Here is a 22,571-nt window from a genome sequence, read left to right as displayed (position 1 = left end):
AAGGGAGTTATTATGCATATCAGCCAGGGTTGAATTGAATGGCGCAACAATCTTCAGGAGCTAAATGGGCTAATCTTGTTTCCTATGTAAAATTCATCAAGACTTTCGGAAGCTTATTGTGGGGAAATCCAACATATGCTGCCTCCATTCCCCCATTATTGAAATGTTGCTCCTCCTCTTTTTTTGGATAGGCTAATACCAACAAGGCCACTTGCTTTTCTGCAGCTATGTTGCATAAAATTCATAACATTTTTCTTATTAAGGCTAGATGGTATAGTGCTGTCTAACAGTGCCTTTTAATTCTTGGGATCATTTCTTGGTTCCAGTCCAGATTGTGGGGATGAAACTTTTTCCTCCAGTTTCTATGAGGTACATATAACATAGCACAAATTCCAACACAATGTGGCAGGAATTGTGACTACATTTAATGGAACATTTTTTTAAAAAAAAGGGTATTGCACCGGTAGGTCCTATATTACAGTTCAAGTTAAGGAACAATACATGGTTAGAGTAGAAAGACCTCGTCCAGCCCCATAATACTGACCACATGTATGAAAGGCAAGTGGAATAGCACTCTATGCACTAAATGCAAGTCTTTTTTCCCATTCTCAATGCCCTAACCTCTCATCATGCTAAATACAAAACTTTACGCTTTTTAACTTGGCTCCTTAAAAATGTCAGGTATCGTACACAAAATGGACCGCTCACAGAGCCAGTGTAATGCTTTAGGCTATATTCTCCACAATGCACCAGCAATAATTCTCAAAACATGATGCAAAGAGATGTCAAATTATTTGAATGCAATACACCTGATGAGCAATTTCTTATTCATTCAAGGAATGGGAGTGTCAGAGTCAGCATTTATTGCCCATCAATAATTGCCCATGAGAAGGTAGTGGTGAGTCATCTTTTTGAACCACTGCAATCCATGTGGTGATGGTACTCCCATAGTGCTATAAGGGATGATTTTGATCCAGTTCAAGTACAATAATAGTCAAGAAGCTCAACATCAGAGACCAAGCAGCCCCCTTGATTGGTATCCCATCCACCACCTTAAACATTCAATTCCTCCATCACCGATGCAGCATGTCTGCATGTGTACCATCTACGATGCACTGCAGAAACTTGTCAAGACTTTGGCAACATCTCCCAAACCTACAACCTCTAGAACAAGGGCAACAGAGGCAAAGGAACACCACTAATTGCAAATTCCTCTCCAAGTCACACATTATCCTGGCTTGCGAATACATTGTTCCAATGCCATTATTGTACTTGAACTGATCCAGGCAATTGGGGAATATCATATTCCTGACTTGTGCCCTGTATATGGTGAAAAAGCTTTGAGGAGTCAGCAACTGAGTCACTTGTTGCAGAATACCCAGCCTCTGATATGCTATTGCAATCACAGTACAAGTGTGTCTGGTCCCTTCTGGTCAATGGCCATCCTCAGGATGCTGATGGTGGTAATATTATTGAACATTATGGGGAAGTGTTTAGACTTTCTCTTTTTGGAGATAGTTATTGCCTGGCACTTGTGTGGCATGAATGCTACTTATCAGCATAAGCCTGAATGTTGTCCAGGTTTTGCTGCATGTGGGGATTGAGGATAGAATGACAGAACAGTATTGGTCATTAGATTTCTACGGTTCTTTTGGGCGCAGGACACACTGGGCTAATGTTCATGGTGATGTTGCAGCTATCCTGGAACAGCTTGGCTGGAGGTGGTGGATAGTTCTGGAGCGTGAATCTTCAGCACTACAGCAGAATGTTATCGGGACCTGCAGCCTTTCTTGTATCCAGCACCTGCAGTCATTTCTTGATGTTCACTTGGAATTTATTAAATGGCTGAAGGCTGACTTCTGTAATTGTGGGGCCCTTAAATGTAGGCCAAAAAATCCACTCAGCATTTCTGGCTGAAGATTAGTACAAATGTTTCAAGTCTCGTCTTCAGCAATCATGTGCTGGGCTCTGCTATTATTGAGGATGTCTATATTCATGGAGCTTCCTCCCCCTGCTAATCGCTGATCACCATTCACAACTGGATGAGGCAGAACTGCAGAGCTTAAATCTGATCTGTCTGTAGGGTGCTGCTCCACTATGTATGCACGTAGTCCTGAGTTGTAGCTTCACCAGGTTGGCACCTCATTTTCAGGGTGTACCTGCTGCTACTCTGACATGCATGCTACAGTTTTTGATACCTAGTTCGATGATGGTGGTGGACAAAAATATGCTGAGTTAACATTGTGGTGGAATATAATTCTGCTGCTGCTAATGATCCACAGTGGCTCACAGATGCCCACCTTTTTGTTGCTAGATCTGTGCTGAATTCAGCCCATTTAGCACGGAGATAGTATCACACAGGTTTCCACAAGGACTGTGCAGTGGTCACTCCTTCCAACAGTCATAGATTAATTCATCTGCAACACGTAGATGGTGAGGACAAGGCCAAGTGGATTTTTCCCTGATGTTGGTTCTTTCACCACCTGCTGCAGGCCCACTCTATACCCTTCAGGACTCAGCCAGTTACTGAGCCACTCTTAGTGATAGATATGAAAGTCCCTCACCCAGAGTATATTGTGCCCTTACTTGAAGGTAATTATATAAACTGTACAAGATTCATTTGTCTTTCAAGACTATTAATGGTAGAATTTTGCACTTGCATAGAGTAAGCAGACTCTTAAACTAATGTTGGAAGTCTTCCTTTACAATGGACATACTGCACATTGACTGTGATCCTTTACTAACAGGATATCGAATGATTAGTCTTAATGGATTAAAATAGAGCACTTAAAACAAGCAAGAAAAATAAGTGAAAAAAGAAAATGTAGTGTGCATATTTGCAGGTTGATTAATGTTTGGTCTGTTCATTTTTCTTCCAGATACAAAACCCATCTTGGATTGGCAACAATGGTGCATCCTCTCCAGTGCCAGCTTGTGTTGTGCCCTGTGAAACGGTAACATCCTGCATGTCTCCACATGCACACGCACATGCACCAGGTGGGGTGTCTGACTTCCTGGGTGTTTCTGCCCCTGGGAGCCATGTGGGACAGACACATATGGGTGGTCTCTTTGGCACCACTGGGCTAGGAGCTGCCATCAACGCATTTGACATCAGTAATGAACCAGATCGAAAATCATCCAGCATTGCAGCCTTAAGAATGAAAGCCAAAGAGCACAGCGCTGCCATATCTTGGGCCACATGACCGACATAACAATAGATATTCAAACACTGAAAATAATACAATATTACATAATGCTGGACTAAGGACATAACGCAACATGGAGATTTATAAGCAGCACTTTTTCTATTATAGGTTGGTAGGATTAGAAATAAGGTTTACTTCATCTTCAAAATATTTATATTATACCCCTTAATGTAAAAGAGCTATCCTGAAAAATATTCAAAATCCAAAATTTGAAATTGATATCCTACTTAGATTTTAGGCAAGCTTGTAAAAGTCTAGCGTAAAATGGCAGCTTTTTTTCTTAAGGCCAAATGTGTAATTAGAATTCAGCCAGCTGAAAGACATTGCAGAGAATTCTCAGTATAAAACTGTGTATAAGTGCAATCATCATTGGCTATGAAGTTTAAAGCAGATGAAAAAAATCTTATTTTATAGAAAAGCTTGTAAACTAACTTAAATGACTCTCCCACAATAGATTAGCAAGTCATTGTTCGACAAGATCTTAGTGACAAAAGGTAAATACATCTATACTACAGTACCAAGCAGTTGGGAGGCAAGAGGAAAACAACTCTTGACTTATCCCAAACAGGTTTGTTATACTTAACGCCTCGGCAACGTCTTGCAACTTTATACATTGATTAATTCTAATTTTCATAAATTAGTGAAGTTTTTGTTTTTGAAGGCTTCTGTGTAGATTGTAACAGCTCGTTGTGTGTTTTTGCCAAATTACTTTGATTTAAGTGACATTGGCTATAGGGTCTTGTTAGTGCCCCATATTAGTTGTGGTCTAGAGTTTAATTGGGTTCCTTGCCCTACTGCCACTATGGATCTAGAAGTTCATTTTCTTTTAATAAAATATTTTTAAAGTAAACTGGATATCAAGTTCAAATCAATTGTTAAGTAGTTAATCCTTCAAAAATATTTACTTGACCATAAATATTAAAAACCTGTGTCTAGTCCTGGGCACTGACCTATAGTAGCAACAGTAGTTTAAGATCTTGCAAAGTTTACACAATTTAAAAAAAAGACAAGAAAATGTCTTACAAATAAACAAAAAAAAAATCTTTGTGTAATATGCTAGATATACCAAAAGTGAAATGTTATACCATTTTTAAATGTCATTTTCTTTTGCAACAATCACGCCCATTGCTATTACTTATACTACTGAAGTAGAAGGTTGAAGTTCAGAGTAATATATCTGTTTGGGTGTGTTGTGTACTTTTGCTGAGAGGAAATCTCGAATATTACTGTATTAATTTGTTGTAAAATATTTTAACCTTGTAAACTCCTTTAGCTTTAATTGCCTTGTTTTAAATATAATTGTAGGAAAGGGTGCAATTAGATTACGTTCAATAAAAAATGTTACTGCATCCAAAGTAGTGTTCTTCATTACTGAGAGAATTTAACAAACTCAATTTGCCTGTGTTGTACTGTTTTATGAGTAAGTTATTGCACTTGGAACAATTTTTTTCATAGATGTAATTTCTTAGGAAACTGTAACAGTGGGTCAGAATGGCGTGTATTGTTTTGACAGGTATAACCAATAATCCAATAAAGAATTTGTCTTTTTCCTACTGAAGAAAAAACTATTTTCTTTGTAAGGAATGGTGATGAAATGCGATATTGATAGCTCTGAAGTCTCACATTAATTGGAGTGGACAAAAATACCAACACTGCCCTTCTGAACTGCTGACAGAGTACAGAAAGGATTACAGAACTTATATTAACAACAGGTGTCAGAAGATGTACAGCGGTAACCCTAAATGTAGTCGCTTACAAAAACAGGCCATCTCCAAAGAAAGTTAAAATAGTACCTGCACCTTTAGTATTCCTTCTACATTGTTCACTTTTTAATAAACATTTGAAAGAAAATATTCCTCTTCAACTGTACACTTTAAAGATTATCAATTTAATAATTAAGACATCATTCAAATTTGTCAACAATGCTGCAAACTGCATTACATATAAAAACGAAAATGAACATTTTTTATTATTCTCTGCTTCAGAAATTAAGGAAAGATAGTTTCTTGTCAACACATCTGGAGCTGGGCTACAAATTGTGTCAGCTATGGCATTAATGCAAAGTAACATCTTGGTCGGGTTAGATTAGAAAATATTTACAGGCTTGTAATCATCTTACGGTAAATGCATCCATTAGCTGGTCTAATTATCACAGGACTAACTTAATTACCGGGTGTGATATTAAATGAATTGATTTAATAAATGATTTACAGCTGGTCATTCAATGATTTCCATTTAACAGTACTGTTCATTTATGAAATACACTAGTAATTTGTTATTAACTGACAGGCAACAATCACAAGTATATTACAATTACGATATTTGACAAAAAACCCCCCAGCAAAATACAGACTAAAAATAATAAGGGATCATATATACTGGAGATAGATTTTGCCATTTGAGTGCACAGACTGCAGAAAAGTGTCAATGGCAGCAATGGATGAACCATATGCTTTGAAACCTAAATTTCAAATTTTGTATATCTATTCAGTTTTCCCAGAAAAAAAACCCCATCTAAACCACGAAATAATCTATTCTGTAAATAATGAGCGTATCACTTAGTCTTAGTCTCATTCTTCTAACTGAACAACTATTGAGAATTGCTTACGAGAGAATTTTTTTTTTTTTTGCCTATCTGACACATCGAACTGCAGTTGGATGACATTCTATTTCACTGCGCACCCCCACCCCCCCGCCACCCCCCCAGCAAAGTTTGCCAATTCTGACAAGTGACAGGTGCAATTGTACATTCCTCATTGGCAACATCAGTGTTTCTGATTGAACGCAGGATTAAATCATGTCTTCACAAGACAGCTACAGCTGAGAAAAAACATTTGACCAATTTTAGCTCACCCACCCACCCACCCGCCCGCCCAGAAAAAGACTGCCTTTTCCGCTATCATAACTATCTTATCCACAAGTCAATTCCACGAATTAATCATTTGTGTGGAACGAATTCTGACATCAACGCTACATTTACCTTACATTAGTTCAAGCCAATGCCTCCGTCCTAAAATAAAATAAAAGAAAATGCTTGGCAGCTTAGGCAGCATCTACGGAGGGTGAAAGAGAGTTAATGTTTCAGGTCAATGACCTCGCCTCAGAACTGGAAAGATTTAGAGAAAAGGGATGGTTGGGGTGGGGGGGGGGGGGTGGGTGGGGAGAGAGGAGAACCAAAGGGAAGGTCTGTAATGGGGGTGGAAGACAGAAATTTGTGCCAAATTATTAAACTGAAAATTTTTAGAAGACAGTTTCAGTCGACGATTTTAGAGCCAATGTTTGTACAATCTGCTCAGTGCAAAATGTTTTAATAGGACTGTTAGATGCCATACAAATCCAAAAATATGGGATTGTCAAAACATCAACTTTTTAAAAAAAAAACTGTATCTCCTCCCACCCCAAAGGTGGCTACAGTCGTACCAAACACCTTTTGTTATAATGTGACCAGCTGGCAATCCTGAACATGGACAATGGGGATCAGTGGGCCATATGAACTGGCAGGCCTCTCAACAAGATCCAAATATGTTTTCCAGCAAAAATCAATAGACCTGAACTCTGACTGATTTCTCCTCTCTCCAGCCTAGAACAAATTTGTAATACCCTAATTATTCTTCTGGCTCAAAAGCAGCTACAGGAATCAAAACTGCAACCATTTGGCCAGGGTGACTTTTGTACTATACCAGATAGTAATGCACTGGCTCATTGGGGGAGCTTTTTATGTCCATCAATTGTTGCCCGCTGTAGAATGCATGTACCTGTGGCTGAGATTTTACAAACATAGAGGTTCAATCTTATGGCAATTCAACCACCTTATGCACATTCTGATAAAGGGGCTAAAGTGCCCAAACCAGAGTATGAAATTCAGCATTCAAGGATATTCAAGATTTTATTGAACAATAACTACAGTTCTTCAATAGGATTCAGGAAATAAAAGAGTAACTGTAATAATCTAGTATATAACATGATTTTAGCAAGACATGTAGCAGAATAAAATGACATTAAAAACAGATTCTTATAATTTGGCTTTGGTTTGGTGAGGAGTCAATTTTTATTACAATTCTGGAACAAATTCCTGTAAATGCAATTAGTTTTGTAATCAAAAACTTGTAAACAGTGTCAGCAACTTTGTAAATATTTGTGTCTTCTAGCCAACATTTCTCCTTTAACTGCTGCCACCTAGAAACAGATGGGATGTTAGAGTGAGGAATAGCAGTTGTGTTTCCCTACATAAACAACTGTACTTCAAAAAGTAGTTCATCTATGTAAAGTATTCTGGTGTGAATATGAAGGGAGATGTATAAATGCAAGATTTTAATGCTACAAAAAAATGGAGATGCATATGGTTTATTAAAATTTTGCGCAACTCACAATGCTGTTCCATCAGCATTTTTTTCAACATTGTTGCTACCCAACATTAATAATATATCCACTATATAGTTATGAGGTACCTGTACTGCTGGTCACAGACAGTGGGAAAACATGAAAATATCAACAACTGACAAAAGTTGTCTGATGCAAGAATAACATTCTTAGAGCCGGTATAAAAACATCAAAAGCTGAGCACCAGTTTGACTCCCAACATTTTGATCCTTGTAATGCATGGTACTGATGGTATTGTCCCTTATTTGCCTTCAATGATTTATATCCATTAATTGTCTCAGAAATACTGTGCACTATCCTGTCCTGTGACAGAAGCATATCCTGCCTTGACATTACAAGACAACTTTGAAGCAAAAAAAAAGAAACTCAGATCCTTAATAGCTTCCTGTATTGTTCCTCATCTCAAACTATCGCAGAATACACTCCTGGGGTTAGACAATTAATAGTCGAATTTTGTAGTGTTAAAATGGAATAACGCAGCTGCTGGCAAATCATGAACATTCTTGGTTTCTAACAATGAAATCTATAACAGTCACCATTAAAAAAAATAACAAACATTGTAACTGGAGTGCTGTTCAATAGGCAGCTCTTTGGAAGAAAATATCAATTAAAAATATGTGCAAAAAGCTTCACTAGTCTAAAGTTGCTGGATGCCTATATTGTCTCAGGAAGACTTGATTGCACGAGATGTTCAATGTAATTCTCAAATTTGCTAAATCCCTCATTTAATTGCATGCTGTACAATACAGTACGGTCAGTATCTTAAGCTTTAAGGTGCTTTTATATGTAGTGGGGGACTTTTCATTACACAGGTCTCATGCAACTGCTTAAATGCCAAATGTAAAACTGCCTGACTTACTAACACCAGTAGCCTGGGAGATATGCTAAGAACAGGCAACTAGCCTACTGAATCCCAAACAACTTTATATTTGATTTGCAGTCAGTTGTGTAAGGCCCGTGTTTTGAGAATTGCAGGGCTTTAGTGTGGGTCCTGTGCAATATCAGACACCTTTACAGTAACTGTTGGTCAACAAAACTTGATTCTCACTTTTAAATTATGTTTTGTTCCCACCTCTAGGCAATAATTCATGCTGAAGCATAGTTAACAGCAGCCTTTCAGCACCTCACATAAACACTGGGAGCATATCTGACTTGGGCGGGGGGTGGTGGGGGTGGGGGGGGTGGAAGAAGGAAAGAAAGGCAGTCAATCATGCCCCCTACTCAATGTCTAATGGCTGTACATTTTATCAAGGGCCTCTGGATAATGATTGGGAGCAGCTTTGCCTGATTTCCTTAACCCTCACCCTTAATTTAAGAACGCTTAAGAATTCTTCCCGCATACCTCCTCTCCTCATTTCCTTCCTCTGCTCCCATTTTGTTAGCATCATTGCTTGTACAGCTCATTGTCAAACTATACAGCCAATGGCTCACTGAGCCACTGGGAAAACTTAACTACTCTTTTCGACAAGATAGCAATTATTAACTCGTGACAAAATGCTACCTAATATAGGTTAAATACATTATTTAAAATATATCATCTCCGTATCCCTAATAAAATAACACGCTCAAAGCCATTATTCCATACTGCTATAATGATGAGAAAATAAAATATCAACACTGAAGATAAGGAATTGTTATCATCAGCAACAATTATTAGGAAGTTTGAGGAGGACATGGTATGTTTTTAGGAGAGTGTTGTAGTTACAACGTTGAAAATTACCAGTGAAGACTGAAAACATGGTAATGTTTCATCTGTAAGTAAGTTCACTTGAAGCATTACTGAGTGCTATACCAGGGGAATAACCAACTTGGACATACATGGCAGAGCAAACATGTAGTACTATGACTGTAGGCACATTAAAAATAGAGCAGTCAGTACATGGTCCAACGTTAGCAAGTTTGAAAACATAATAGTCAACAAATTCTTTTGATGTCTGAACCAAGAAGAGGAAGTTTTCATTATGTTGTCATTGGTGAGGAGTTGCGTTTGAGTTTTTGATCTCCGATAGTCTTCATAACACACAATGCATTTTCATTTAAAAACAGGAAACCATTTTCTGTGATGAAGAACCATTACAATTTGGTAACATTCAACACTTAAAAAAAAAGGTCACATTGTTCCTTTGCAGTTGCATCCTTTTAAGTTAATAAACTCCATTAAAGAGGCAGGAGAAGATTCTGAATTCCAGATCAATGCTTTCAAATCATGCAGCTACTGGTCCTTGCTTAAACTCTAGTCTTTCAGCATAGAGATGGTGCCCTTGACGGGACCACAGTTTTGAATGCCAGCATTTCATAAACTGCCAATGTTGGGGAAACTCTTCAACTTCTCCGGGAAATCATCCTTGTACAAGACTGGGTCAGCTCGGTGCTCCACCACCTTCAGTGGCATGATCCCAAACACAGATGCAAATTTATTGATGCATTCTGACCTGCAATTACATTCCCATGGTGTTAAATATGTACTTAATGATATCTAATAAAACACTGTCAGAACAACATCTACACAACCAGAAGTCATCACAAAGTCAATATGGTAACCATAAAATTGGAAGCATTCCTTAAGTTCTAAGTTTTAAAAAGGTAAACAGGACAGCATGGTAACACTAACACCACCGAAGAGATGCCGAAAAGGGAAATGCTCATAAGTTTCCAGTTGAATGAATGGACTTGAGTTTCTGCTAAATTATTTTACAGTGGTTTTAAGAGTTATATTTTATTCTCCAGTAAGACTTGTAGTAAAGAAAGGAGTTGACATTTAACTGCTAATGGAATTGATGACTTTAAGACGTTCTCAGGCATGCACAGCACAGTACAGTACGGTACGGAAGCAGCAGTACAAGCGCTGGACTCTCCAGTAATCCCATCTTGAAATAAAATAAAACTGGGGTATCAGTCCCCAAAATGGTTCTGACAATTCTAATTGTCACATTACAATACAAAATGAATCTTTTTGATGTTTACCTGCTCATCTAAACGACATAAGGCGTTTTGAAACTTAGGACACTATGACATACAAACGTGAATGGGTTCAAACAATTCCTGCATCATTAATTATGTAAGCTCGGACAGAACTTTCCTTTCTACAGAAGGCAGTGACTAACATTTTCCAAGTGGGTTGTAAATCTGGAACCAGTCATGCATGTTTTTCTTGGGCACTTCTGAAATGGCAGACACAAGCTGTTAAATACATGGGAGGAATGGAGCACTTACCGTTCCACCATATGGGTCTGGTCCAGTGACAGTCCATCAATTGCTGTGCACTCCGGGCACTTGAACTTTTTACGCGGGGTCACCTGTGTGTCACAATAATTCCAACAATATTAATGGCATGTTTAATCCAGCTAGATGTTCAAGCACGCCTGCTGCGTAATGTGAGAGCACCATCCTTTCAGAACATTTTGCTCAAGTTCCATCTGGCTCGGTAAGGCATATTTCAACTCACAAGAGGTCAATAAAATTACTAGAATGGTTTCACATTCATTGAAAGTGTGTGATGACAACCCATTAAAACTCATTTAATGATTGTTTTCACACTTCTAGGTGCCTTGTACAAGCACTGGTTGCCTGTACGATCATAAGGTGATGAAATGCTGCTTCCCCTACTTTGAAAGGGTCTTATTAACCTGTGTCTGTTTTCTCATTAAGTTGACTGACAGATTCTATGAATATTTAGAGACTGTAAAGGCGACAAAGTTTATAGCACCCAAGTGGCTTTGTATAAACCTAAATTGCAATACTTTTAATACTGACCATACAAAGCAAGTCCCCTTTCAACAGTTGTTATTTGCAAAGCAATACTAAAAACGCAAAAAAATAAGATTTTAAATATTTTATGATAAAGACATAACATCAATAATTTCTACATTTATGCAATTAGAATTTAAATTTAAATAATCAATTTATAAGATACATAAAATTCTAAATTTATTTTAGATTTATATCCATTTTAATTAGTCACATTATACCAAGGACAACAAACATAACACCTTTGCATGATTTCTCTTTGTGCACACTTTTCTGGCACTCAAGAAAACTTACCTTAATAGGAGCTTTCCCAGTCATGTTAGCTACCAGAAAGTTCATAGCAATGTCCTCACAGTTCATATGTGCATCCACCCAATTTTTAATATCTCCTGGCATCTTGTAGGTATATAAATAATTAAAATACTATAAAGATAAAAGGCATTACAGAAGTGCATTAGAAACTATCATCGTTAAATGTGTAAATTATTAACAGTGTTTATGATTCTTGAACACTTGAAATATAGAGTTGTTACAATATTAATATTTGAAATGTTCTTTGAGCTATAATTTTGAAAAGTAGCGATGAAGAATATGACCAAGCTTATTTAACTTTGTATGGTTACTGTCCATGTGTGTGTGTGTGTGTGTGTTAAGTGATTTAGATCAGTCTAGATTTAAAATAACCCTGGTAGCTATGTCCTCCCAAACCAGCAATATAAAATTAATGCAAGGAAAGATGCTTAAGGGCAAAAAAAATTGGCAAATAAAGGTAGTTAAAAAGAATGGAAGTGCTGAAAGAAAATAAATGAACAAAAATAATGAAAAAAAACACATGGCTAATGAATAACAAGGGGTGAAGGAGGAGGTGAGATGGAGAAGGTAGTAAAGAACAAAAGAATCAAGTTCCGACAGTAAAGAACTGCTGAGTGGCATTTAGTTGAAGTGTACATGCTTCATCGAGGCCATTAATAGCCTGGATTTTGTGGCAGTAATGACGACAAGACTGTCAGCGTTTGCGTCATTGCTCCTGTAAAATTGACAGCAACTTCTGGAGTCTGCATGTGCACAGTTAAATGCGGAAATCCAGTAGTCGCTGTCAGTGATTCTAAACTCCCTGATAGGTTGAGCTGTTGAAGTCTCCACAGACTGCAATCAATTAGTAATCACTGAACTGATGATAACTTCCATGCTTTTACACTATTGTCTCGCTGTAAAAACCCTTGGAAAAGTTACAACTTATCGAATGAGGCTTTTAACAGCATAAGAAGTTCATAATTAGTGCTAAACACGGATTGCAGAGGTTCAAGAAGGCAGCTACTCGAGGGTAATTAGGGATGGGAAATAAATGCTGGCCCAGCCAACGATGCCCACAACCCATGAATGGATATATTTTAAAAATCCCCTCTGCCTCTGAAAAACTAATTTTTTTTATTTGTGTAATGTGAAATTTCTCCATTATGATCAAAAAATTTCACATATTTTAAAAATATTATTTTAAAAAATTTGTTCATGGTATTTCTATCTTAATCCCAACTGTTTGTCCGATTCTTTACTTCCCTATCTGTAAAATTATATTAAAAACCAAACGATAATCAGTATTTTGAACTTTCTGGTTTTTTGTCTAGGAGAGTTCTTCAATGTGATTGGCTGCTTACTCTGGTTGATGACATCGCTGATGTTGGATGCATGGATATCTCCTTGACTTGGCCCAGATTCAAATTAACATTAGGAAGGGTGAAATCCATATCACAGAGATCGCTAGATCTTGTGGGAGCTTTCTTTAAGGTTCATCACTGATTGCAAAATCAAGGTCATTAACACATAATCTCAGATTTAACTTTAGACTTTAATCTCTCTCTTTTTCCCCATTGCAACCTTTCTACCTATTCATTATTTTATCCATCTATCTTTTATCAATCTATATTAATGACTTGGATTAAAGGACTGTTATTGCTGAGAATGCACAGATAGGTAGGAAAGTAAGTTGTGAAGATGACACAAAGAGTCTGCAAGATTTAGATAGGTTAAGTAAGTGGGCAAAAAAATTGGTAGATGGGGTGTAATGTGGGAAAATGTGTGGTTGTCTCCTTTGGCAGAAAGAATAGAAAAACATAATATTATTTAAATGGAGAGAGACTTCATTATGCTATGGTAGACAGAGATCTGGGTGTCCTGGTACATGAATCACAAAAAGTTAGCATGCAGGTACAGCAAGTAATTAGGAAGGCAAATGGAATATTGGCTTTTATTGCAAGGGGGATGGAATATATAAGGGAAATCTTACTACAACTGTATAGGGCATTGGTGAGACCACACCTAGGGTACTGTGTACAGTTTGGTCTCCTTACTTAAGGAAGGAAAAAGGCATTACAGAAGTCCATTAGAAAGTATTATCTTCAAATGGATAGCATTTAGTGTTCCATTTGGAAGCAGCTCAGAGAAGGCTCACTAGGCTGCTTCCTGTGATGGCGGAGTTGTCTTATGGAGGAAAGGTTGAGCAGGTTGGGTCTATACTCATTGGAGTTTAGAAGAATGAGAGGTGATCGTATTGAAAGGTATAAGATTCTGAGGGGGCTTGACAGGGTAGATGCTGAAAGGATGTAGGGACACAGTTTTAAAATAAGGGGTCTCCCTTTTAAGATGGAGATGAGAAGAAACTTCTTCTCTTGGGGTGGGGGTCATTAGTCTTTGGAATTCTCTTCCCCAGAGAGCACTGGAGGCAAGGCCATTGAATATATTCAAGACTGAGTTAGTCAAAATTTTTGATCTACAAGGGAGTCAGGGGTTTTCGGGGTCAGGCAGATAAGTGAAGTTAAGGCTACAATCCAATCAGCCATGATCTTTTTAAATGGCGGAGCAGGCTCGAGGGGGCCAAATGGCCTACTGCTCCTATTTCTTATGATCAATATTACTCTGTTACTGCTCCTTTAACTTTGCTGCTTTTAACATTTTCTCACCCCTCCCTACATTTATCAAGTATTGAAATCAGGACTGATTTCACAGTCTGCAATTTTCATTAATTCTTTCTCAGTACTGTAAAGCAGAGACTCTTTTCTTCTAACAATCTTTCTTTCAGTTGCATAATCTTCAGACTTTAAACATCTAAGTTTGGCATCACCTAATCAATTGTTCGTGATTTATCGCATCTGTTTTATTCATTTCAACATACGTGGTGTCCTGCACCAGGGGCTATGATACCTTGATTCTCTCAGAAATTCTTGCTGATATTCTACTTTTAGTATGTTCATCATGCCATCTATCAAAATTATAAACAGCAGTCTCCAGTGCTGTTCCTTAGATACTCCGCTGGTCATAATTATCTATTTTGATTAGGACTACGACCACAGTTCATGACCCTTTTCTCTTACCATTTAACTAATCTAGATTTCAACATCTGCCTTTAATGACTTGTAAAAAAAAAAACCAGACACAGTTCACCTTGAACTTCAGTCACTCAACTATTCCTGGATTAATTTAATTTTGTGCCATTATCTAATGGATATTTGAACATTGCAGTTTTTATTAAATTAACCATTTCCTAGAAAATCAACTTCCCCAAGTTCTTCATGGACACACCTCCAAAAATCCCTTCAATTTATAGAAACAAATGCAATATTTCCTATTATAGAAGGCAGTGTTACGAGAAGTCACTTTTTCCCTATCCTATTACCTTGAAGGGCATGTGTTGTTTTTAAATACTTTCATCTATTCTGAATTTATCTAAAGAACTCAATTCTGCCTAATAGCCCTGCATATTGCATTACACAAGAAATAGGAGCAGGGGTAGGGCATGTGGCCTTTCTAGCTTGCTCTGTCATCTAATAAGATCCTGGCTGATCTTTTACCTCAGCTACACCTTCCACACTATCCGCATACCCCTGGACTTGGTCACAACATGTTGTGAATAGGTTGTCTTGCATTTGTTCATGAACTTAACTCTGAATGATCCTTTCACTGCCCGTGATGGCAACAGCATTTCTCTCGTAACTATTGTTCTCCATTTTCTTGCTGCCCTTTAAAATTGTTAAAACGTTTGCTCTACATCTACTTCTCTCATCTTGGTGGTCACTTTCCAGTTAGTACTTTCCCTTCCTTGGTATCACAGATTTCCCAGCAAACTGACTCACACTTGCCTTCATCCAAAATTAAATAGACTGTTTTGTCGAATTTCAGATCTTCTCTCAGAAGCCAGGCAAACTGTACCTTAATTTTAATATTTTGGCAAACCAGATTTTTCTCACATTATTGTAAAGACTGTAGGAAGGATTTTTGTGTAAGACATGGTACAATGCATTTGAAATTCTGTTTCTTCCAGTTACTCAATGATACCAATATAGTAGGAACTAAATATAACAAGTGTATTAACTCCAGCATTAATGGTTTAAAACTTATTTGTACCTTGTGGTAAAAGGCAGCTCCAGTTAATACCATTGAGACCTCATTCGTCCATTCAGACTCGTATTTCCATTTGCTAGTCTCGTGGTCCCACAAATGAAGTCGTCCTGGATATCCCACCAGCCGGTCAGGAAACTCACGCCACACCTACACACAACCAGAAATTCCAAAAAATTGTTGCTGGCTTTATCTAGATAGAAAAATCTATTAATCTAGTCATTAACCTTAATTATCCATTGTTAATTATTAACCAGTCTTCTGAATTTACCAACTCTACAAGTTAAATAAACATCGTAATCAGATCTTACCTTCACTTCTGCTATTTTTACATTTCAACATTAGAATTAAAATTAATCACATTTACTGAATACCAATTTTTGCAATCCATTAGCTTTTGGAGCTTCTATATGCAAGCCATCCTACTCAGGTAGGAGTGTAGCACAGACTAATTCATTGCCACTTCCAGGTATAATGTATGCATTCTTCCTTCTAAAAATAACAAGCCATTATTTATGCATCCACTTCCTTTTGTACATTTCAGTCTTAAAGATGGTGACTCACGTTGGGGTATGGCTGCACAGGCCAAGTCTGCCTTCTAGCACTTCACCCAATTGCTCTGTCTTCATATTTGAGTCTGATGTCAAATATCATCAAGCCATTTAACTATAAGGGATAAAATAGTTGAGCCTGTACCATCTTTGTCCAAAGTCTACACGCTAAGTACTTTCCATCAGGAGATATTGAGTAACAATCAGCAGAGAACCATCAAAAATTCCTCTCACCTCCAGCCCAAGAACACTGAACCAACTGCACTGCTTCACCATCACCCATTCTAGTTGAGGTCAACAAACTTAGAACAGACCAGTATCAAACTGGAGATCTTATTGGTGTGCAAAACTCAGTACCGCACCAAACATTGCACTGATGCACCAATTCTCCTTTCAGATTTGCAAACTCATGAAGGCAAAGTCCATGTGTATAAAGAATTAATCATACAGCAGATTTTCTGTTGCATATGTGACTTTCAAATTTCACCAAGACATAATATACATTATAAATAGTTTACATCAAATTCATTGTTGCTAAAAAAGAAATGCGACGTGCTGTCAATGTTTTTCATTTTGCACTCACCAGGATAGACTTAAGAATACCAAATTTCAAAGGAAGCAACAGTTTATACTGTAAGAGAAAAGGGTGCTTACTGGTCAAGGCATTGCCATCGAGTATGCATGGTAGTTTTCCATCTGTCCTGATGAGTAAGACTAAAGGTTTGACAGCAAGCCTCTCTTTCCAGCAATTCTCAAGTTCTACACTACTAAGCAACTATTGAAATTCATTGTTGTTCAGATCGTTCATCAGTAGCACTAAGTGAGAACATAACATTGCAAGAGGAAAGGTAAAACCTGCTTATTCACAATGGTTATTGGTACAGAAACATAGCTTCAGTATCATTTCAAGACCACCACCATTTGAAACTGGGGTTATTGCCAGGCTATGCTCTAGTCGATAACTGATTGCTAAACTCGAAACGCATTAAAAAAAAATATGTATGCTTCATGGCCTAGATTTTGCAGTCAGCAGCGAAGCAATGGTGCTTGCCGCTGATCTCAGCAAAAAGGTGCTTACAAAGATTTAGCAATTTTTGTTCTGCAGACTTCCCCTTTCCTGACGGCAGCTGAAATCCAAGTCAAGGGAATCTCCATGGGAGAATTTTTTCCCTGTCAGTGGGGTTGGGCGGGAGCGAGCGGATGCGCAGCCGGTCGCTACCTGCGATCAGCTGCGCGCTGCCATTTTATGTGGGTGGGCCAATTAAGGTGTGACGCGCACCCAGAAGCGCTGAGCACTCCCTGTGCGGGTGGGGGGAGTACGCCGAGTCAGGGCCTGTGCGCGAAAGAGCGCAGAAATCTGCCTGAGGCACAGAGCTACCTCAGGGAGAATGGTTTGATTTTTTAAAATTTTAATAAGGAAAAAAAATTTTTTTTAAGACATGTCACCTCATGTGAGCTGGGACATGTCAATGAATTTTAATAAAATGTTTTATTCAATTTATAAACACTTCATGAAACCTCATCCCACCTATGGATGAGGTTTTAATGTGAAAGCCGGCTGGGCTCTTCGCCTGCCCACCAACCTTAAGAAAACTTCAATTGATACTTAAATGGCCATAATAGGCCTTTTAATGGCCTTAATAGAACTTCTGTTCGGCAGGCACGAAGCCGACTCTGGTGCGCGCCTGCCGAACTGAAAAATTGGAATGACGCACGGTGATATCAGGATGCCCACTTGACGTCACTGTGCCCCATTTTACGTGTTGGCGAGCGGGGCCTGCTCCCACTCGCCGACCCGGAGATTCTGGCCCATGTGTATAACAGCAGTGACGTCAGCAAGCAGGGTAAGCAGCCAACCAAACTGAAACTTTCTCACTGACAGCAAACTAGCAAGTTTAATTTACATTTTCTGACAGCAAAATAAATTATTTTAATTGTATTTAGATAGAAGCTAAAATACTAATATAACCAAACTTCAAAAAATTAAAAATGTGGGATTTTATCATGGGGAAAATTGACATTCTATGAAATGTGTGTGAAGTAAAACTTGTTTTTTTTCTGGGCTGTGTGTTTAGAGATCATTATGAAGTCAGCAGGCTGCTAAAAACAAGGAACACCTCTTCAACAACGTGGAACTTTTTCAAGGGTTTTTACAGCAAGGTGAACAGTGTAAACATGAAAGTTTTTGACAATTAACAAACTGCTTAGAAGGGAGGAGGACCTCAACAGCACATCCTCTGGAGAGGCGTAGAATCACTGATAGCAACTTCTGGATTTCTGCATATTCGGCACACATGTGGACACCCGAAGTTGCTGTCAGCTTCAATGTAGTAATAATGGTGAATGCTGATAGTGTCACCATTGTTACCACTGTAAAATCCAGTCCAAAGATCAACAAAGCATGATTTAAAAAAAACAAAATTGTTAATGCCCCAAAAAAGCTGGATTCACCTCTGAAATTTCAATTTGGAATGTTTCAGAAGTAAATTCAAAATACCTTTGCCAAAATGAATTAAGAACAGAGTCCAATGGAGAGAGAAAATGACATGACTCAACACATGGGCTTGACTGCAACTACAAAGTGAACAAAGTTTGCCGTGCACTGACAGAGTTCATTTAAAGGTGCAGTTCCATTTCCTCTCTCAGTGGTACTAACACTCCACTAATAACACTTCCCTACTCCCATTTAAAGAGAAACGTCACTGAGACTTGAGGAGCTTGGGCTCAAAGCCAATAGAATACTTGTCTACTGAAAAGTGCTGGTCTCATTATGAAATTAATAGGGGGAATAAGGAAGTGGCAGATTCTAACTGACTTTGCAACACCAACAGTTGAATACTTAAATTATAAGTTCATATAAAAGCAGTTCAATATCAAAGGCAAAGTACATATGTCATTAGCAGCTGCATACAATTAGACTTGTACACCAACACTTCATTTGTAAAACGTTAAGTGATGAGAGGTCTATGCAAAGATTACAGCATTTGTTTAGCATTATCATGAATGTTTTTTTTAAAAAAGTACAGCTAAATAGAAAACAAGCACATGAACCAAATCAAAGCACTGTTTAATGAACTCTTAATTGCTTCAAAGACTACTGTGCAGATTAAAAGGATCAGTTTATGATTAGAAACATAGGCTGCACCATGACAGACCGGATCATAATTACCCAGTCAACTGCCCTTCAATGAGTATCTGTAATTAACTGGCTTTTGTCAATGTTTCTTCGCATGCAGCTTCCCACTAATTTTCATTTCATACACAGAGCCACATTATGAAAGGTTCACAAGGATTTATTAGTCAAGTAACTAGAAACATTAACTTGAAAAAGGGATCCTGCAGAAAAGGGTGTTCATGGACAGTTGAATGGCTGTTAGGCTTCTTCAGGGATCATTAAGAGCAAAGCACATAGCGTGTGACATTCAGTTGTTTAAAAAAAGAAAGGAACTTTACAAAACTGCAGCGGCCCAAGATGGTGGTCCACCACCACCATCTTTATAGGACAACTAGAGATGAGCAATAAATATCCAGCATCTACATTCTCAAAATAACTAAAAATATCTACTTTATGGACAAATTAGTAAATCTTCATTGATTTTGCCTGAGGTTAAAAAAAATGCAGTATTGATAAAGAATGTAACTATGCATTCTGTGTTAACACGGATGATTAATATGTTCGTTTATCACCTGTCTGCTTTTGAACTAGACTGTTCTGTTTCCGGTGGAAGGTGGTCTCTGTCCTGTAAATTTGTTAATCAAAAGTAGGACAGAAAAAAAGAATTTATTTTCAATTGCTGCTAAATTGCCTGAGTGTTTCTCTTTGGTTTCCTGAATGAACACAGCATTAAGGCTTTAAAATAATGGCTCCTTTTCCCTAAATCCAGAACCCTGGAACCCATCATCTGATTTTAGAATAGAAAAAGAAAGCGGTCTAACACGCAAGCTGGATCTCTACAGGTGAACAGAAGGTTCCTTTCTAAAATCTGCACCCTCAAGTTCACAGGTTTCGAGTCATAAGCATTCACTTACTTCTTTTTCAAGGCAATAAAATCTGTTTTTACTTTTTGATTTCAAAATTGGCTTTGTAACATGCAACTCAAGTCAGAAGCAACTGTCCTCCCCCCCAAGACTTCAATAAACTTTAAAACCCTGGAATCCTCTGACAAGATCATTCAGTGTTTGTCTATGCTGACAAAACTCAGACCAGGGGTTCTGTCACATCAGAATACATTTCTGTTTGTCACACAATAAACTCAGAGCTCTTAACAACTGCTAGACGAATTACAACTTAACGAGAAATTTGTTAATTAGAATTATCATTTCAAGGGAAAATTTGTGCAAGTGCCTGTATTTAAACAATTGCCCAGCAGTTGTTTAGAAGCACAAGTGCATGGTTTAGTCTCATAAAGCAAATTGAAATGATTTCATGTTACGATTTACCAGCACACATATAGAGATCAGTACAATCTATCAGTTGGCTATCCTACATTCAACAGATTCATTCTAACAGAAGGAAGATCTTTTGAATACCTCTGTAATTGATTAGTTATCTCCGAATGTACAACACAATGCCATTCACAGCTTTGCAAGTAGAGATTATTAAAGTGAGTTAGATAGGAGGGGGAATTTTTCTTGATGAATTTCCGAGATGATATCACTTAAGTAGGAATGCAAAAAATGTTAATGTTGATTTGTGCCTGCAATAAAAGATTAAATGAAGTTATCTTACTGCTTGAGCAGGTTTTTCACAATCTTCCACTACTATTGTCATACTACAGACTTAGCCTCAAAACGCCCAAAAGCTAGCTTTAAGTCTTCAGAACTCTTCTTCAAAAGGCACTGGAAGCAAAGTATTTGAATATTTTTAAGGCAGAGGTAGATAGATTCTTGATAAGCAAAGGGGGTGAAAGGTTATATGGGGTAGGTGGGAATGTGGAGTTGAGGTTACAATCAGATCAGCCATGATCTTATTAAGTGGTGAAGCGGGCTCGAGGGGCCGAGCGGCCTACTCCTGCTCCTAATTCGTATGTTTTAAATTCTCTTCGAATAGAGCACAAGCCTGTGATTGCCAATTCAGTTCTTTGTTATGGATGGCTAAACAGGCTGAATGCAGATTCAATTGTGTTTAGGAGTAAAATGGGGTAGTGGTTCTCAAAGACTGTCAAGAGACAACACTTGACAGTGACTGGAATAAAGCAGGATATATAGTTGCATGGTTACATTTTTTTTGTACATTTGCATACTTCCTTTTCAAACTCATTTTCTGTATCATTGCAGTAAAAAGGAGGCTATGGTTCTTCCCTCCTGCATGCGAGTCTGAGAGAAGTCTATAGTAAGTAAACCCAGACACAATGCCATTTTAGAGCGCACTTTAAATTTGTGATTTTGGTGTCATTCAAGTATAACATGACGCAGTGGTTCCAAAACATCCAATCTGTTACTTGTTCCATGTTGTTCTTTCGTAGAGTGCTTACCCTTGTTCTGCTATTAACACATTCTGCTTTCTTACCTTTATGCCACTATGTAGTAACCTGATGTGTAATATACCTTTAAGACAAACGTTGTAATGAGAGATCACCAATAGCAGAGTAGCGTGGGCTACCTTTGTAGTCAGTAGTCTTGAGTTAGAGTCTGAAGTGTAAAGGCAAGAGTTTTGAGGTGTAAGCACACAAGTGTAGCTGCTGAGTTCCTTTTGTAAATAAACAGAATGTGTTTCTTCTAAGAACGATCTACTGATCTTCTCTGTCTTTGGTACCAACTCGGTCACCCCAAAACAAATGCGCAACCCGGATCCAAGAGTCCCAACAAACCAGGGTACAGGATCCAACAAACTGGCGACGAGATAAAAAGTAAAAACAAGGACACGAAAGGATGAGAAAAAGCAAGAAAGAACAAAGGAAATCAAGAGAACTGAAATCGGGCACGGTAATTGTAGGTAAAGAAACATTTCCATCCTGATCGTCGAAACAACCCACTCAGAGCATGCCGCAATTTGGAAGGGTTGAAACTTTCGATCCAGCCTCAGACGATTGGTCTCAATTTGTTGAATGACGTTTTGGGGGGAGAGAAGCAGCGTGCAATCCTCTTATCCATGTGTGGGAGTAAGGCATATGGATTAATTCGAAAATTGTTGACACCCAGTGCCCCAGATTCAAAAAGTTTTGATGACTTAGTGAACCTCAAATAATCATTACCAGCCAAAGCCTTCAGTTCAAATTTAACTCAACAAATAGAGCCATGCGGGAGACAGTTGCTTGTGATGTGGAAATCTGAAACAATGAACAGAATATTGCGA

At 38.0% G+C, this 22,571-nt stretch overlaps 2 protein-coding genes across 4 annotated transcripts in view; one reads left to right on the top strand and one right to left on the bottom strand.

Moving 5' to 3' along the window:
* The window catches only part of alx4a (ALX homeobox 4a), a 45,976-nt gene extending 41,421 nt beyond the window's left edge, over positions 1-4,555 (top strand). The window contains exon 4 of the mRNA XM_078549555.1: positions 2,880-4,555. Within this exon, the coding sequence (XP_078405681.1) occupies positions 2,880-3,203 (324 nt within the window). The 3' untranslated portion in view covers positions 3,204-4,555. The remainder of the gene's footprint in view (positions 1-2,879) is intronic.
* A 2,976-nt stretch (positions 4,556-7,531) lies between these two features.
* Positions 7,532-22,571, bottom strand: part of ext2 (exostosin glycosyltransferase 2) — a 178,212-nt gene continuing 163,172 nt past the window's right edge. For 2 of the 3 annotated variants that reach the window (XM_078549552.1, XM_078549553.1), the window contains 4 exons: positions 15,732-15,875; positions 11,628-11,756; positions 10,800-10,882; positions 7,532-10,018 (listed from right to left, as the gene is read on the bottom strand). In XM_078549552.1, the coding sequence (XP_078405678.1) occupies positions 9,880-10,018; positions 10,800-10,882; positions 11,628-11,756; positions 15,732-15,875 (495 nt within the window). In that variant the 3' untranslated portion in view covers positions 7,532-9,879. The remainder of the gene's footprint in view (positions 10,019-10,799; positions 10,883-11,627; positions 11,757-15,731; positions 15,876-22,571) is intronic. The other variant, XM_078549554.1, reaches the window with a different exon arrangement.

This window comes from Cetorhinus maximus, chromosome 9 (assembly GCF_964194155.1).
Source record: "Cetorhinus maximus chromosome 9, sCetMax3.hap1.1, whole genome shotgun sequence".
Classification (NCBI taxonomy): Eukaryota; Metazoa; Chordata; class Chondrichthyes; order Lamniformes; family Cetorhinidae; genus Cetorhinus; species Cetorhinus maximus.
The sequence above is the reverse complement of the archived record's forward strand: the minus strand, read 5'-3'. Positions and strand labels throughout refer to the sequence as shown.